At 51.5% G+C, this 17,339-nt stretch overlaps 2 protein-coding genes across 5 annotated transcripts in view; one reads left to right on the forward strand and one right to left on the reverse strand.

Moving 5' to 3' along the window:
* The window catches only part of Mmab (metabolism of cobalamin associated B), a 21,410-nt gene extending 17,052 nt beyond the window's left edge, over window positions 1-4,358 (reverse strand). For all 4 annotated transcript variants that reach the window (XM_031337495.1, XM_031337494.1, XM_031337493.1 and 1 more), the window contains exons 1-2: window positions 4,143-4,358; window positions 2,960-3,021 (exon numbers count right to left, since the gene is read on the reverse strand). In XM_031337495.1, the coding sequence (XP_031193355.1) occupies window positions 2,960-3,021; window positions 4,143-4,297 (217 nt within the window). In that variant the 5' untranslated portion in view covers window positions 4,298-4,358. The remainder of the gene's footprint in view (window positions 1-2,959; window positions 3,022-4,142) is intronic.
* The window catches only part of Mvk (mevalonate kinase), an 18,386-nt gene continuing 5,180 nt past the window's right edge, over window positions 4,134-17,339 (forward strand). Inside the window, exons 1-9 of the mRNA XM_031337488.1 lie at window positions 4,134-4,244; window positions 4,533-4,630; window positions 5,626-5,717; window positions 6,251-6,398; window positions 9,372-9,516; window positions 12,572-12,727; window positions 14,377-14,480; window positions 14,976-15,021; window positions 16,888-16,978. Of these exons, the coding sequence (XP_031193348.1) occupies window positions 5,640-5,717; window positions 6,251-6,398; window positions 9,372-9,516; window positions 12,572-12,727; window positions 14,377-14,480; window positions 14,976-15,021; window positions 16,888-16,978 (768 nt within the window). The 5' untranslated portion in view covers window positions 4,134-4,244; window positions 4,533-4,630; window positions 5,626-5,639. The remainder of the gene's footprint in view (window positions 4,245-4,532; window positions 4,631-5,625; window positions 5,718-6,250; window positions 6,399-9,371; window positions 9,517-12,571; window positions 12,728-14,376; window positions 14,481-14,975; window positions 15,022-16,887; window positions 16,979-17,339) is intronic.

Here is a 17,339-nt window from a genome sequence, read left to right on the forward strand (position 1 = left end):
AGGCCCAGGACCTGGCACTTTCTTCCAGCCTCCACAGGCAGCAGGCATTCATGTGGCACATGCACATACATGTAGGCAAACACTCATACACATCAAATAAAAGTAAAAAACAAATCTTATAAAGAAAGATTGTTTCCTGATATGCCTAAACTATTTAATTTTATTTCCCATATGTGGGTGTTTAATCTGCATGTATGTCCATGCACCATAAGCATAAAGTGTCCTTTTGGTCACTACCACCAAGGTTAGCCCTCTTCTTCCCTGGCTTGCTAGGAACTACCAACGAGCCTCTTGTTTAAGAAATAAGGCACCTGTGGTATCACACCTCTGCTTATCCTGTCTCCTGTCAGCCTGGGTCATAGCTCTTGCCTGGCGCCATCAGTGTGGCTTCGTGCCATCCAGCCACTGAGCCCGATGCAGTGTTGGTAAGTACAGATGACTTCACAGAGGAGCATCCGATACCCACACTGTGGCAAACAAACCAAAGGAACCATGTCTGAGCAAGACATGCAAAAGCGACCAGGCATCAGCTCTCCTGGCTGATGACAAAGACATATGCATCTCTGTCAGGGTCCCAGCACCCCTCCCCTACTATCATCTCTCCCACCTTCTTTTGTTTTTTTTTTTGTAATTTTGTTTTGTTTTGTTTTGTTTATGTTTTGCGAGACAGGGTTTCTCTGTGTAGTCCTGGCTGTCCTGGAACTCACTCTGTAGACCAAGCTGGCTTTGAATTCAGAAATCCACCTGTCTCTGCCTCCCAAGTGCTGGGATTAAAGGCGTGCACCACCACTGCCTGGCTGCTCCCACCTTCTAAGAAAAGTCATAAAGTGCCTTCAGTTACAGAAGTAGCCCTGCTTCCTGACCACGTCAGATCCAGAACGAAGCTCAGTTTCTTTGACTCCACCCCTGTGGAGCCAAGGCCAGCTGGCCAGCATAAGCCTCACCCATCCAGCAGCTACTATGGAATTCCACTGCTGGGCCTTAGTGAGCCCAGTGCCCCATCTGTGAGTGACCTGAAGCTGTCCCTGAACCTGTCTGGTATAGCACTGACACCACCATCTGACATCTGTTACTTCTATACACATGTTTTCTATCATTCTGGTAATATACACGTGACAGACAAAACATCTATCATTCTGACACTTTGTTTGCATATGGCTCAGTGATGATAAGCAAATCCTATGTGTGTGTATACTTTAGTTTGAAAGGATATAACCCAAACAATCACTACTAATGATCTGTATGGTCTTAAACTTCAGAAAATGGTACCACAGTGGTCTTTTTCTCCATTACACTACATCTGATATTTAATAAATACTGAAGCAATACATTTTTATTATTAAAAAAATAGAAGAAAAGTATGTGGACTTTTGTGTATTTCTCTCTCCTACAAATCAAATCTCTCTCCTGCCTACCAGACAAAGATAAAATCTTTCAGGATTAGCAAGATGGCTCAGTTGGTAAAGACACCTGCTGCCAAGCTTGGTAACCCAAGTTAATCCCTGGGAACTAGATGGTGGAAGAAAACCAATTTTTCCAAGCTGTTCTCTGACCTCATATGCATTGGGATATAGGCACAACGAACACACACACACACACACACACACACACACACACACACACATACACTAAATAAGTTGCAATTTAAAAACATCCCAAAGCCAAAGAGAAAACCTCTTAGACATATCTGAATACACATTATTTTTTCTTTTTAGAGGAAATGTCTCATGTCCTGGCGGGCCTAGAACTTCCTATATAGCCCAGGCATACAAATACACACACACACACACACACACACACACACACACACACACACACACTATACCCACATTTTTTCTTCTTTTCTTTAGAGCCAGGCTTACTATATAGCCCAAGCTGCCCTTAAACTTACAGTGATCCTCCTGCCTCTGCCTCCAGAGTACCAGGATTACGTCTGTGCCACCATGCCTACCATTACACACGTCCTAATCCAAATAGACTAAAAATTCTTTTTATGTTTTTTAAATTTAGGCTGGACGGTGATGGTGTACACCGTTAATCCTAGCACATGGAAGGCAGAGACAGGCGAATATCTGAGTTCAAGGCCAGTCTGGTCTACTGAATGGAGTTCAGAGACAGGCAGAGCTATGCTGAGAGACCCTGGCATGCACATATGTGTGTGTGTGTGTGTGTGTATGTGTGTATACATGTTGTGTATGTATGTATGTATATATGTGTATGCATGTTGTGTATGCATGTATGCACAATAGAGCCCAAGTGTTCACAGAGGTCAGAGGCAATGGATCCCTATAGAGCTGAAGTTATATTATAGGAGGGTGTGAGCCACCCACTGTGGGTGCTGGGAAGAGTCGAATAAGCTCACCTTGAGCCATCTTTCTCACCCATTACTCTGCCTTACACTGCCCCACGGTTTTTATCTTTTTTTGGTTCTGGTGTTGAACACAGAGCCTTCAGAATACTAGCTGGGCACTCTACCACTAAGCTACACTTCCAAACCCACAACATGTCATTCCCTTTGTTCAAGACAGGGTTTTACTACGTAGTGCATACTGGCCTGGAGTTTGATACATCAGCCTAGCTGGTCTTAAACTTGTGACTCTCCTACTTGTGACAGCTCCTGAATGCTGGGATTACAGGTGTGCACTATGCTTGGCTTCCTTAAAACTTGTTTTTGTGTTTGTTTGTTTTTTAGATTTATTTATTTTATGTATGTAAGTATACTGTTGCTGTCTTCAGACACCAGAAGAGGGCATCAGATCCCATTACAGATGGTTGTGAGCCATCGTGCAGTTAATGGGAACTGAACTCAGGACCTCTGGAAGAGCAGTCAGTGCTCTTAACCATTGAGCAATCTCTTCAGCCCTACAACTTGTTTTAAACACTTAATAGTGCACTTTTCCTGTGGCTTCATACTTAGGATGTATATTCAGAGCCATCACATGGCCACCGTGCGGCCTACCTTTGTCTCCTGTCTTGGTGTAAATCTTGGGGATCCTGGCTGCCTTCGAGGATGGCTGCGGCCTGATGAGAAACAGATGCGAAGACGAGGTAAGTGGGAACGGCTTACGGGGTGCACCTCGGTGAGTGACACCCAGCTTTCAGCCTGCAACCTTGGTGACAGCACTTCTCTGCCTTTGGGATGGCAATCTCCTGTCAGCCACTTCCCTGCTGTCCCTTCCTGACAGTTTCTTGTCCCCGTCTCTACCTGTACAGTATCTGCTGTAGTGTACTGCCCAATAAGGATGCTTGGCAAATACTGGCTGGAAGGACTAACTGATCACTCCATATTGCCCTAGCTCCTGGAACTGCCTTCCAGCTTCTCCCACACTCCCAAACTTAGCCATAGGCTATCTTTGCTTCTCCGTTGAGGAAACTGGAGTCCACAGATTCACCTCCCTAGATCTCCAGGAAGCGACTGGGCTGGTATTCATGCCCAGAGCTCTTCTACTACAAGCCTGATCTAGACCATTACCCTCCCCAAACTCTTGCCTCTTGTCTACCCTAAACCTGACCCTCTACCACAAAGTTGGGGCTTCTTGAGGAAAGAAAGCTGGGCCACTTGCATTTTCTAAGGTTTTGAGTGTTGAGGGGGTAAAAACACTGTCAAAATGAGATTTCAAAAATGGTATTTTCACTTAAAAAATTTTTTTTGAGGCCTGCAACTGAACCCCAGCCTTTGGGCATGCTAGGCAAACATTGTACCACTGGGCCACACCCCCAGTCCTTGCTCTCTCTCAAGAGTCTTCCATTTTCAAATAGCAGTGTGTAACAAATGTAGAGTTTAAAATTAGAACGTGAGTTCACAGGGTTATTCGAACATCAGAGGACTGGACAGGAAGTTGATCGTGAGTTCAAGGTAGTCCTGATGCAAGTTTCAAAGTGTTACTCTGTCTTCCTGGTGTCTTACTCCTAATCCAAATAAACTGCTTGGGGGAATGGACAAAACCCACAAGGTCATGCCCTGACCTGACTGACCACAGCTGGACTGCGTTATAACTTGTGCAGGAAATCCTGGCCTGTGACGCCATGCTGACCCCGGTGACGTCAGGCCACAGATAGCATGTCATCAGTGTGACGACCCACGGACACAAATCTAACTAGTCCTCTTCCGTGTTGAGTTACTCTCCCAGCCTGAAACTCACCTGTCCCCGTCTTCCCCGCCCTGAGGGCCGCGGCTCTGGAAACGGGGACAAAGCAGCCTGGAGGCGCCGAGAAGCCCGCGCAGGCCGAGGCGGCCCCCAAAGGTACACACAGCCATGCGCACAGTAACGCGTCCGGGGCTGACCCGGCCAGGCATCCGTCCAGGCCCGGTGGTGACTCCGCCCCGCAGCCGGCCGCGCCACCTCTCAATCGCTGTTTTCTATTGGCCTGGGACACTCGCACCAGGGCGGAGCATTCCGCAGGACTTGTTTCCCATTGGGTTAATAGTAGAAAGAGGCGGGGAAATCTCGGCTTGTTTGAAGTTTCCATTGGTTAATATTTGACCCAATCCGTAAAAGGAGCCTCGGCTCAAGCTCTCTGATTGGCCGCAGGAAGACACACCCGCCTCCTTGGGGCTCTGCCCTCCGATATGGAGAAGACCTGGAGCTACAGCCGGGGTTTCGGCTCACCTGGGCGCTGATCCGGGCAGGTGAGAGGCCTGGGCTGCGGGATAGGCGGCGTGAGGACCGGAACTCGGACACCCAGGGCCGGGCGCCGCGGTCCTCTGCCTTAGTTTCCTCGATCCGAGAGGTCGGCGATCTCAGATCGGACAGTTTCTCGTAGACTGGGGTCCTGTAGACTGGGCTACTTAGTCTGCAGTGGAGTAGCTAGTGTGAGAGAGTTCCAGTGAAGCCTTGAACCCGGGTGATTTTTCATTATTTATAACAGTGTAAAATGCATGCACCTATAAATCCAGCAAAAACACTTTGTGAGACTCTGCCTTGCAGAAGTTCTTGTTTAAATGTGCAATACGGGGCGAAACAGGTGAGTCCCGCAGCCTTGTTTGTAATTGTGACAGGTTGGTTGTGGTCTCAACGTCCGGGAAGAATTCTTTCTTCTGCATGATTTTATGTAGACCTCGCGTTTCCACACCATCTTCAGGGTAGGCAAGCACTCCACGACTGAGCTGTGCACCTGGAGGTCATGGGCCGGCCTCAGTGATAGTAATAAACGCTGGAGCTGAGAACCTGTCACTGCCGAGTAGTTCGGTGTAGTCCAGAGGCTACTTTGACAGACAGACAGGCCCTGCTGCTTCTGGTCTTTTGAATCAGTCTCCAGAATTGCCTCTATTATCTGATGTGTGTGAAACAGATTCATGGCAGTTTACATAAGACATGCTGGGGATGGAAGAGCTGGGTCTGAACCCAGATTTTTTTTTCCATTGTCCACTGGCTCACTGCACTGTCATCCTGGAACATATTCTGGATAGTAGTTCCATGAAGAGACAGTTTTTCTACATGGTTCTGGCTGTCCTAGAACTCACTCTGTAGACCAGGCTGGCCTTGAACCCCCAGAGATCCACCTGCCTCTGCCTCCCGCCAAGTGCTGGGATTAAAGGTGTGCACCACCAAGCCCAGCCTCCTGGTGTTTGTAACTAACATCTAGAGAACTTTACGTTTTTCTCTCTGCTTTTTTTTCTTTCAGGAGTCTAAGGAGCCATGTTGTCAGAAGCCCTGCTGGTGTCTGCTCCAGGCAAAGTCATCCTCCACGGAGAACATGCTGTGGTCCACGGCAAGGTAAAAAGTCCCCAGGGATTTGAACGAGGGTACCACTTCTCTCTGACACTGAATTTGAAGAAGGTAAAAGAAAGGCCTGTACGCTGGATGCATATCTCCAGCCAGACGAACCTTAAGCTGGCCCCATTCAGTGCAGTAGCCGAGGATGGTTTATAAAACCTACAGGTTGGGTGGAATTACCCAGGAAGTGAGTGTTGGTGGAGGGGAAAGAGCTTGAAGGACTGGACTGTGGGCGTTCCAGTGTTGAGGAATTGGAAAGATGGTCTGGTAGAGGTGATACACACGTGTATTATCTCACTTAACCCTCATATGTAACCCAGGGGTACAATTTGTAATCTTCTACTTTACAGGTAGAGCTGAGGCTTTTTTTTTTTTTGAGTCAGGGCTTCACATTGTCTTACACTCTAAGAGTTTGTTGGAATGGGGGAGAATAGACAGCCAGAAACTCCCAGGATCCTCCTGTCTCCACCCCCAGAACTTATGGTCACTGGTCACTCCCCTCAGGCTTACCACTTTGTCTCCTTATTCTACAGGTCGCCCTGGCGGTGGCCTTGAACTTGAGAACATTTCTCCTGCTGAGGCCGCAGAGCAATGGGAGAGTGAGCCTCAATTTACCAAACATCGGGATTAAGCAGGTCTGGGACGTGGCCACACTTCAGCTGCTGGACACGAGCTTTCTTGGTTAGTACAAAGACGGGGTAGCCAGGTGTGGCAAGAACCTGGCCCCTGAAGACAGTGGGGGAGAGGTGACAGGGTGGTTACTTCAGGCCGCCTGTGAGGGAGGCAGAGTTGCATGCAGTGGTAGGAAGCTGCTGGATACTCAGGTAGGGGTCCTGTGACCCTCCCCACCCCTCTGTGAGGGCTGCAAACAGTCAACCAGCCCAGCCCGTTTTGGCAAGGGGGTACAACTGAACTCCCCAAGATGGCGGTTGCCTGGCTCAGAGGCCAGTCAGGAGCAACACAAGGTGACAGACACCTCATTGCTTCAGTTTCCTCAGGAGCAACTTGGGCATTCTGGCACCAGTCCTGCATGACTGACTTCTGGAAATGGGGACTCAGGCTGACTGAGAGACATAAACTCCGTGTCTCTGAAACAAAGCTGGGCCGTGTCAACATCTTAGAGACATGGGTGCTTTTCTTTTGGAGTGTCAGCATTTTCCTGTGCCATTAACCCGAGGCCCCTATGTTGCTGCTTGCGGTGGCATGGGAAGAGCAGTGGGTTACAGCCGTCCAGGCTAGTTCCCTTCTGTCAGCCTATGGGGTAGTGCCTGCCCCATAGGTCTGGTTTGACCCCAGGCTGCTGCCTCTTTTCTGGTTCATGCCTTTCTCAGCAAGCCCAGGGCAGGCAGGAGCCCTCCAGGATACTTCCAGCCTGCTCCCAAGCCCTGCCACCAGAGATGGAGTAGCAGTGAAAGCTTTGGCTTGGGGTGTGGCTCAGCAGGGGGGAACTGGGCTTGATCCCCAGTAAAGAAGAAGGAAGGGGCTGTTTTTATCTATATTGGCTCTTTCGTACTTACCGGGCCTTGTAATTGGCTGGGGGTGGGGTGGGCAGGCCCCTTAATTTTTTTTTTTCCAGTGTCTGTAGCTCCTGCCCCTCCCTTGCCTGTGGAGAATTGGTAGAGGTGGTAGGGAATGACTATATTTTGTAAGAAGTACCCTGGGTGACTCCTGGGTCCCCTCAGCTCAGAGCCTCTGGGACTTGCTTTCCATGGTGCCAGGCATGTGTTAGGAAAGAAATGTTCCCTAAGGACCAGCAGCTGCTTTTTTAAGTCACTGTCTAAAGTGGCAACAGCCAGGCATGGTAGCTCCTGGTCAAGATCACACAAATCTACTGGTGAGTCCGGACAGGCCCAGGGCCAGTGGCATGTGACCTAGCCAGGGTTGCTGTGGAGAACCAACAGGGTGTGCCGTGGGTGCTACCCAGGGGCAGTGGCATGTGACCTAGCCAGGGTTGCTGTGGAGAACCAACAGGGTGTGCAGTGGGTGCTACCCAGGGGCAGTGGCATGTGACCTAGCCAGGGTTGCTGTGGAGAACCAACGGGGTGTGCCGTGGGTGCTACCCAGGGGCAGTGGCATGTGACCTGGCCTAGGGTTGCTGTGGAGAACCAACAGGGTGCACAGTGGGTGCCAGAACTGTAAAGTCTGCTTCAGTAGGAGTCTGCCTTCCTCCCTCCACATAGTTACAGGCAAAGTGAACAGGTATCAAGCTCCTATGCCAGGCTGTGGGCCAAGTGGTACCCCCACCAGTGGTGCCCAGAGTAGGTGAGACCATTCGTCTCCATTTTATGGCTGTGACTATTGAGGCAAAAGGCTCCACCATGTTGTCATGGATACAGAAAGGGCTCAAATGCAGGTCTCTAACCTCCAAGGTCGGTCTGGCTCCATCCCAGCACTCTGCAATGTTGGGGGTCTCCTTGACCCCCTGGTTTGGGCCTCTGGAATACATCATTAGTCTGCTAGGCACACATGCACTGAACGCTTAGTGGGTGGGTGGGGCCTTGAACTTTCCTAACAGCCACACCCTGCTCTACTCCTCCTGCTGACCCAAGGCTGGGAGTGATTTCTCCAGGTGAGCTGGTCAGACTGGATCAGCCTCCTCTGCATCACAGAAAGGTGGCCCAGGCTCCTGTGCAGCACTGGCAAAACCTAAGTGTGGGTGTGTGGGTGTCTGTTATATGTGGTGTATGTGTGTGGGGGGGGGGTATATGGTGTGTTGGGTGTATATGTAGTATGTGTCTGTGTGTGTGTTGTATATGGTATGTGGTGTGCTATATGTGTGGTGTGCTGTGTGTATGTGGGGTGTATATGGTGTGTTATGTGTGTTGTGTGTCTGTGTATATGTATGTGTGTGTTTGATGTATGTGTGTATGTGTGTTGTGTGTCTGCGTGTGTGTGTGTGTATGTGTGTGGTGTATGTCTATGTGTGGTGTGTGTGTATGTGTGTTGTGTTGTAGTGTGTTGTATGTATGTGTGGGTGGGTGTGGTGTGTGTGCTGTGGGTGTGTGTGGTATATGGTGTGGGTGTGGGTGTCTGGTGTGGGTATATGTGGTGTGGGTGTATGTGGTGTGGGTGTGGGTGTGGTATGTGGTGTGTGTGTGGTATGTGGTGTGGGTGTGGTATGTGGTGTGTGTGTGTGTGTGTGTGTGTGTGTGTGTGTGTGTGGTGTTATATGTGTTGGGAGTGCTAGGGATGGAACCCAGGACCTGGCACTTGCCCAGTCCTTTTGCTAATTGTCCTTGAGAGAGAGAAACCTGCTCCCTTTGACTTGGCTTTGAAGGCTGAATGGTGAATCATAACTTTTGTGCTCAGCATGCACTCAGACTGTTAGCTAAGCCCTTGGTCTGGGCCAGAAGCAGTGCTGAGTCCTGGTGCCTGGTCCTTGTCTTTACAAAGAATCTGAAGAGGTGCTATTCCTCTCATCTTACCAAGGTTCAGAGACAGTAAGTCACTAGGCTGAGGGCCCTGTGCGAAGTGAGTGGCAGCTAAGACCCACACCTTGGCTGCCTACACCCCAAAGTGCAAATGATGGGTACACAGGACTGGAGAGTTGGGACCCTTTTATCCCCATGCTGATGCTGATGGGACCACATCTGTGGTTTTTGAACGTCTGCTCTGCAGGCCTCTCACCCACCTGTTTGTTTGCCTGTGTGACAGAGCAAGGTGATGTCCCAGCACCCACCTTGGAGCAGCTGGAGAAGCTGAAGAAGACGGCGAGCCTCCCCAGAGACTGTGTAGGCAATGAAGGCCTGGCTCTGCTTGCCTTTCTCTACCTGTACCTGGGTATCTGTCGGAAGCAGAGGTGTGTGCACGGTCTATAGGAGCCCACCCCTGGGAAGTGTTCCGGAGAATCCCTGTGCCTTGTGGGTTTCTAGGGATGATGGCTGTAGGCTGTCCTCACAGTGAGACAGCCACCCAGGCGAGAGGCCCCAGAGAGAGAGAGCCTGAAGACTGTTTAGCTAGTTAGGCTGTAGAGTTACGACATGAGCCCAGCTCACAGGGACATGGATGTGTTCACCCTGTGCTGCATCCTTGGCTGCTTTAGTTGAGCAGAGCAAAGGGTTTGCTGTAATTCCTGGGGCGACCTCTCTGTAGTGTGGCTGAAGGGAGGAGCATACTGGAGTCACCATCCTACCACTGCAGTCAGCAGTGTGAGGTCCCTTCCGAGAGACCTGGGAGCCAGTGCCTAGGGTGTGACAGCAGCGCTGGGACAGTGTCACGAGGCACTCTACGTGAGCTCCATAGGCCGACGGCTGGCCACTCGCAGCATTTGAGGTGCTTGCCCAGTCTGAGGCTCAACTTCCCCGTGTGAAACGCTCCTTTGATAGCACCAATAAGGTTTAATCTGCCTAAAGCTCGGAGCCCAGAGCCTGACATGTAGCTCAGTGCACGGCTGCTGTGACCATCAACTGTTTCCTCAGGCTGGGAGTGGTGACTTAGACCTGAGACCCCAGCACACGGGAGACTAAGGCAGGAGGACTGCTATGAGTTGTCATGTCATGGGCTCCAGAGTGACTTCTAGGACAGGCTGACAGCCTGGGCTGCAGTGTGAGACCTTGTCCCAAACAGATAAACAAACAAAATAAAACCCAACACCAAGCCGGGTGGTGGTGGCTCATGCCTTTAGTCCCAGCATTTGGGAGGCAGAGGCAGGTGGATTTCTGAGTTGGAGGCCAGCCTGGTCTACAGAATGAGTTCCAGGACAGCCAGGGCTACACAGAGAAACCCTGTTTCAGAAAACAACAACAATAAAAAAACAACATCAAGGTGGGCTGGGGATATGGCTAGTGAGGGTGTTTACCTAGCACGGGTGAGACTCTGAATCCTGTCCCCAGTGCTTCACAAACCCTGGGTTGGTGGAGCACACCTGTAATCCCTTGGAGGCATGGGCTGGATGACCAGTTCAGAGCCATCCTCATCTACCCAGCCATGTTGACGTCAGCCTAGGCTGCACAAGACCCTCTCCAAAATGGCAGCTGCTCACGCTTGTGCATGCTTGCACACAGGTAGTAAATTCATTACTAAGTAATAACATAATTTTCTCAAGATACAGTAAGAAGGATTGGGAAGGTTTATATTTAAACTGGTAAATCAGACATGGCCATGACCAGCATGCTGTATGCAGTAGTTTGGGGCAGGGTGGGGGTGGGAGGGTCGGAGAAGTTGGGTTGTTTGGAGATATGTAGCCATAGCTGGTCTGGAACTCAGTGAAACCAGGCTATCCTAGAACTCACAGAGATCTACCTGCCTCTGCTTCTGGAGTGCTGGGGTTAAAGGTGTGTGTCACCATGCCTGTGACAGGTGCTACTTATCTTTTAAAGACATATATATATATATATATATATATATATATATATATATATATATGTGTGTGTGTGTGTGTGTGTATACATATATATACACATATACATATATATGTGTATATATATGTGTATATATACATATATATACATATATATATATATATATACACACACACACACACACACACACACACACACACTGTCACTGTGTTCAGACACACCAGAAGAGAGCATAGGGTCCCATTACAGATGGTTGTGAGCCACCATGTGGTTGCTAGGACTTGAACTCAGGAATTCTGAAGAGCAATTGGTGCTCCTAACTGCTGAGCCCTCTCTCCAGCCTCCTAGGTAGGCAGTCAGAGCAGCAGATGCTCGCTCTACCACCACTGAGCCCTGCGAGGGGCGGGGGGGGGGGTATAGCCAGACTTGCTACTTTATGGTTCTTCTTTCTTCCACCCTTCTCTTCAACCCCCTAACCCTGGATAAGAGGGAAGAAAGGATAGAGGGGAAAGGAAAGAGATTTCTGAATAAAGTTGGGGTTGGAAATCGGGCCACATTATCCTTAGACTACTTCCTACTTATGAGGGGCATCGAGTTCCTTGGGGGCAAGTTTGGTCTTCACCATCAGTATAACTAATTTCTTCTTGTTGTTGTTTCATTTCGTCTTTGTACACAGTACTTAACAAACCAATAACAACCACTCCGCCTCTAGAGGCCCTAGCATTTATCTACCCTCTGAAAAGTCTCCAGAATTCCAAACATTATACAGTAACAGAAGCTGTCTGCAGCTGGCTAAATCATGCTCCTGCTAGAGCTCTAGCCAAATCATAGTCAGCAGCTGTGGACAGTCTGAAGCAGCCCCGTATCCCACACCCAGGATTAAAACGAAAACACTTCTGTGTTTTTTAAAGAAACCAAAATTGCCACCACAGGGATATTCAGCTTGGATAGCACACTTCGCTTCAATTGGTCGGGCCAGTGTCTTCCCTCTGTGTGGTGGGGGGTCCGGTGGGGGGGAAGGTGTTTTTTGAAAAGTCATGCTTGGTATCTACAAAATAGGAACAGGTCTCAGACATGGCAGAACGTTGTCAGGTCTGACTTGAGGGAGGTCTCTGTGTGATGGTCTGATTGTTCTTTTAACTGAGCCGCAGTAGACCTGGGTCCCATGTGTCAGAAGCAGTGGCCGGCGTGGGTGGTCTGGGGACGTGTCCAGGGGAGGCACTTGGTGAGCTCCAGAAAGATGGCTGGGAGATTACCAAGGTGCAAGGCCATGCCAGACAGACAGACGGTCAGCTGGTGCTGAGAGCCAGGCCAGGAAGGAACCCAACTCCACAGAGCAGGGAGTTCTAGAGTTCACAGTGATTTACTTGAAGTCTGGTGTCTGTTTCCTGGTCGTCAGGGTCATCCTGAGGCCCTGACATCCAGTGGGCACTGCTCCCCACAGGGTCCTGATGCTCAGTCGCCCCTCCCCCAGGGTCCACGCCTGGCCCCCCAGTTCCCGTTGGCGCTTCACACCCTTTAAGGGAGTCACTTTTTGTGCCTGGTGTATTTCAGGACATTCCCGAGCTTGGACATTGTGGTGTGGTCGGAACTGCCCCCTGGGGCAGGATTGGGCTCCAGCGCTGCCTACTCTGTGTGTCTGGCAGCCGCCCTCCTGACTGCCTGTGAGGAGGTAGCCAACCCGCTCAAGGATGGGGGCTCCGTCGGCAGGTGAGGATCGTCCTTCTCTGGCTCACTGTCCTTCCTGTGATGGAGCAGTGGGTAGCTCTGGAGTCTGGAACATTGTTCTGCCCCTCTGAGCCTCAGTTTCCCCTCTGTGTGAAGTGGGTAACCCTTGCCTTTCCCACAGGATTTCTCGTTGTCTCTGTCTTGTCTGTCTGTGCGTCTGTGTGTATGTGTGTTGCAGATTTGTGAAATCCTCACAGAACACGTGAGAAAAGGTGCGGAAGCAGCGGCTGTTTGGCCGGGTTTTGCGTACACTCAGGAGCTGTGGTCCCAATAGCCCGTTTTAGGGCGCTGTCCCCCAGCATTGTACGACAGTATTCTTCTGTCTCACAGTGTAGTTGTCTCTGGCTTCACAGATGAGAAAGGTGAAGTTTGGGGACTGGTGTACTAGACAGGGTCCGACCAGCACCCCGCACAAGCACCCTGCACAGCAGGCTGCACAAACACCCCGCACGAGCACCCTGCACATTATTCTGCACGGCACCCCACCCAGCACCCTGCACAGCTCAGCCAATGCAAGGGAAGGGAATTTCTAGAAGGGAGCCAGACTGAGGAGAGGGAGAGGGTGGGCCGCACTTCCTAGTTCCTGCTAGTGTTTCGACCTGGTCATATGCTGGCACTGAGCCCACCCGGTTCCCCCAGGAGGCTCCTCGGCTTCAAGGAGATGCAGTGGTGACTGGTACCCTCCAGGGACTCACAATAGTGGGGTGTTTATTTTTCCTGAGGTGTGGTCTCAGCACGTGGCACGGGCTGGCCTCTCCCTGCAGTTGCTGCCTCTGCCTCCCAAGTGCACAGTTGCAGGAGTGTGCCACCCTGGACACTTGCTTCTCCCACACCTCCAGCTACAGGGGTCACACAGGAACGGTAGCCTCACCTCTGGTTGCCCTTCCTGAGACAGGCCTGTTGAGGAGCTGACACTTGAATGGCATTGTCAACACATGACCTGTGTAGACACTATGTCGGCCTCTAGCCGTACGTGACCTAGCCTGACGAGAGTGAAGTTAAACATTCTTTTTTTTTTTTTTTTTTTAACATTTATTCTTTGGTTTTTTGCTGGGCAGTGGTGGTGCATACCTTTAATCCCAGCACTTGGGAGGCAGAGGCAGGCGGATTTCTGAGTTCGAGGCCAGCCTGGTCTACAGAGTAAGTTCCAGGACAGCCAGGGCTATACAGAGAAAGCCTGTCTTGGAAAAAAAAAAAAGATTTATTAATTTTTATTTTATATATATGAGTACATGTAGCTATACAGAAGATGGTTGTGAGCCACCATGTGGTTGCTGGGATCCGAACCCAGGCCCTTTGGAAGAGCAGTCAGTGCTCTTACCCGCTGAGCCATCTCGCCAGTCCTAAACATTATGTCCCTGAGGGGAGTGGGGCTCAGAGAGGTTAGGCATGAGGTCCAGAGTCTCTCAGCTAGTAAGAGCACAACACTTCCACTGCCCTTTATGGGTTTCAGAGGACAAGAGAGCAAAGGTCATTGTCATCTTAGGCTGAGAGGGACAGATTCTACTGCTCCTGCGTCCCTGTGCCCAGTCACATCAGCCCCTGGGTTTTGGGTAGTCCCTGTGCCCATGGCAGATGCAGCCCACAGCTCCTTCTGCTGTCCATGACTACCTCACTCTCTGTGTGCTCAGGTGGCCTGAGGAAGATCTGAAGTCAATCAACCAGTGGGCCTTGGAAGGGGAGAGAGTGATCCACGGGAACCCCTCTGGCGTGGACAATGCGGTCAGCACATGGGGTGAGTGTTCGCCTCCTCTGCCTTCCTGGGAGTATCTCTTGTTTGAGGGGCCCTGGCTCTCTCGGCTTGGGATGGGCACAATGAGTAGCTTCTGAGGAAGAGAACAGGTTCCTGTTCCAGGTGACAGGAAGATCTCAGGCTCTGCTTCTCTGAGGGGGTGAGCCCAGGCCCTGGGAACTCCCCCAGGAAACTGCTGCTGTGGAATTGGCAAACCACGAAGGCAGCCTTCCATCCTGACAGGACACTTGCTGACAGGCCCAGCCACTGAGCCCCAGGCCTTAACCTCACCACACAGGCAATGGCTGAAGGTGTCAGGTGGCTCAGAAGGCTATGGGCCCAAGGACCTTTGTACCCTTTGGGTCCCCCACAGCGGAAGCTGGAGTGAATGGGTGTGTCACTCAGCCTGTCCTGTTCTGGGGTCACACTGACCTCATGCTGTCCCAGAATACAAATCTGAGCCATCCCCATGGTGACGGCTGCTGTCCCTCTCTCTAGGAGGAGCCCTACGCTACCAGCAGGGGAAGATGTCGTCCTTGAAGAGGTAATTTGGTCATCATTGCTACGGCTAATAGCCCACATATCCAGGAAGAGCACTGTGTCTTTGTGAGGTTATGAGGGGCGGTGTCCTTGTGTCTCCTCCCTGCTGTGAGGCCTGGGGTACCCCCTCAGAGCCCTCCCCACCCCCACCCCCAGTGAGGCCACCTGGCTGTTGTCTTTCTTCCATGCCAACTCTTTATCGAGATAAAGGTGAAGGTCGTGTGTAGCCATCCCCTCCCCTTGAAGCGCATCTGACCCGCAGATCCTGGCTGCCTGTCTATCTGTTCATTTAGTAAACATTAGGCACTACCTTATTCCTAATGACATATTGTGGGGCCCAGGAATGTAGCCATACCTCTCGGGCTGTTTCCAGGTGCTTTTGCTGGGCACGAGAGTGGGTTTGGGGGAGGTAGGTATGGAACCCAGCTGAGGACAAAGAGGGGTGCTGTGAGGGCCAGCAAGGCTTAGGCGAGCTGGAGCCCGAGGCAGGAGGCTTGGGCAAAGCTCAGAGCGGAGGGCTTGGCAGCTCCCAGCCTGCTTTGCTTGGCTGTGTCCCACCTGGTCAGCTGCACAGACTTTGCACGTAGTGCTTTAGCCATCTGCAGAAAGGTTGGGGACAGGACGGTTTAATAATCGTGGCAAGTAGGAGCCCATTTGGAACTATGTGTTGGAGAGGGTCACTAGCACTCTCTTGTCTTCGTCACCCACGGTGGTCAGCACAGATAGCCACAGAGTCCTGGCACACTGCTCTGGCCAGCTGAGTCATGGTATTAGTGGCTCTGAGCCCTCCCCCACCCCAGCCTTGCCTGTCCTGTAGAGACCTTGGGTGGTCTGCAACTCTGCACCTGATCCTTCCTTGGGATGCTGGCGGTTCTGTACATCACAGGGAGTTCGGCAGCCTGGCTAGATGCCCACAGCACCCCTTAGTTCTGATGTCCAAAAATGAGCCTCAGAGAGAGCGGATGGATGGGGTTCCCCAGGGCCTCTGATGAGGTAACACCTGAGCAGAGGCCTGAATGACTGGGAGTCAGGAGCTGTGAGGAGGGAGCAGCCTCTGGGAGAGTAGACGCAAGCAGGAAGGTCGTGAGGCTGGCGCGGAGCAGCTGGAAGAGGCCAGGATGACTGGGTGACTGCAGTGGGGAAGGGAGAGGTTGTGATGACAGAGCCCAGGCCCAGATGACTTCAGCGCCTCAGGAGGCTGCTCCCTTCTCTACAGCAGTAGGGGCCTTGGCTCCCCATGGCCATAGCAGGATTCCTGCCTGGATTGCTGCTCTGGGTACTGTAGAATGAGCTCATGGGTGGGTAGAGGCAGCTGGCCTGTCCTTCCTGCTTGCTACAGGAAGGACCTACAGAAAAGCCAGCAACCCTCACTAGAAATCCAAACTCAAACTTGGCACCCAGAGCAGAGCGTCTTAGGTTTCTAGATTAAGGACAGACAGGAAGCGACGTCCCTGCAGATAGTCCTCAGTTCCCAGAACCTTGAGAGCTGAAGCATATCTGTAGGAGTATGTTTGTCTGGCCCTGTGTCCCGCCCCCTCATCCCCACCAAAGCCTCAGGGCTGGGTACCACTGAACCTCCGGCCCTTCCTGTACTCTGCCATGGTCACTGTGAACTTATAACCCAATGAGGGGTCATGACCTACCACCTCTAGACTCAGCATATGCTACCGTGCCCCAACCTTGTCCCCTGGTGGTCTTTATCCCTCCTCAGTCCTTATATCTCCTGGAGGTAAAGTTTTGGAGGACCCCCTTCCTCCCCTCCCGGCCCTCTAGTCCATAGACTAAGTTGAGGTCCCCCTGTGTGCTGTCTGTGTGACATCCCCACACCTTCCTGGGCCTGGCCCCTCCACCTGCCTTCTTTTCTCCGCAGGCTCCCAGCTCTGCAGATCCTGCTCACCAATACCAAGGTCCCACGAAGTACCAAGGCCCTGGTGGCTGGCGTCAGAAGCAGGCTAATCAAGGTGCTCCTAGATGGAGGGGTGCTGTGTGTACTGGGGGACAGGGAAATGTTGGGGGGCAGTATATGTAGAAAGGAAGCGGTTAACTGTGGCCAGTCAGGATGGAGAGTTTGCAACAGGCTGAGCAGAGGAAGAGGAAGGGCGAACACAAAGCAGTCACCTTAGTCACGCTGGCTTTGCCGTAAGGATCCCCACGCCCCCAACACACACACACACACACACACACACACACACACACACACACACGCCCTGGGCATAGGCAGGACAAAGGCCAGGCCAGGGAGGAGATCCCCGAGGACTGGTGTAGGTGGCAGTCTACTACTACTGCAGGATCTACCCTCCCCTAGCCTTAGACCTCACGTTC

Source organism: Mastomys coucha, unplaced genomic scaffold (genome assembly GCF_008632895.1).
Source record: "Mastomys coucha isolate ucsf_1 unplaced genomic scaffold, UCSF_Mcou_1 pScaffold22, whole genome shotgun sequence".
In the NCBI taxonomy this organism is placed as follows: domain Eukaryota; kingdom Metazoa; phylum Chordata; class Mammalia; order Rodentia; family Muridae; genus Mastomys; species Mastomys coucha.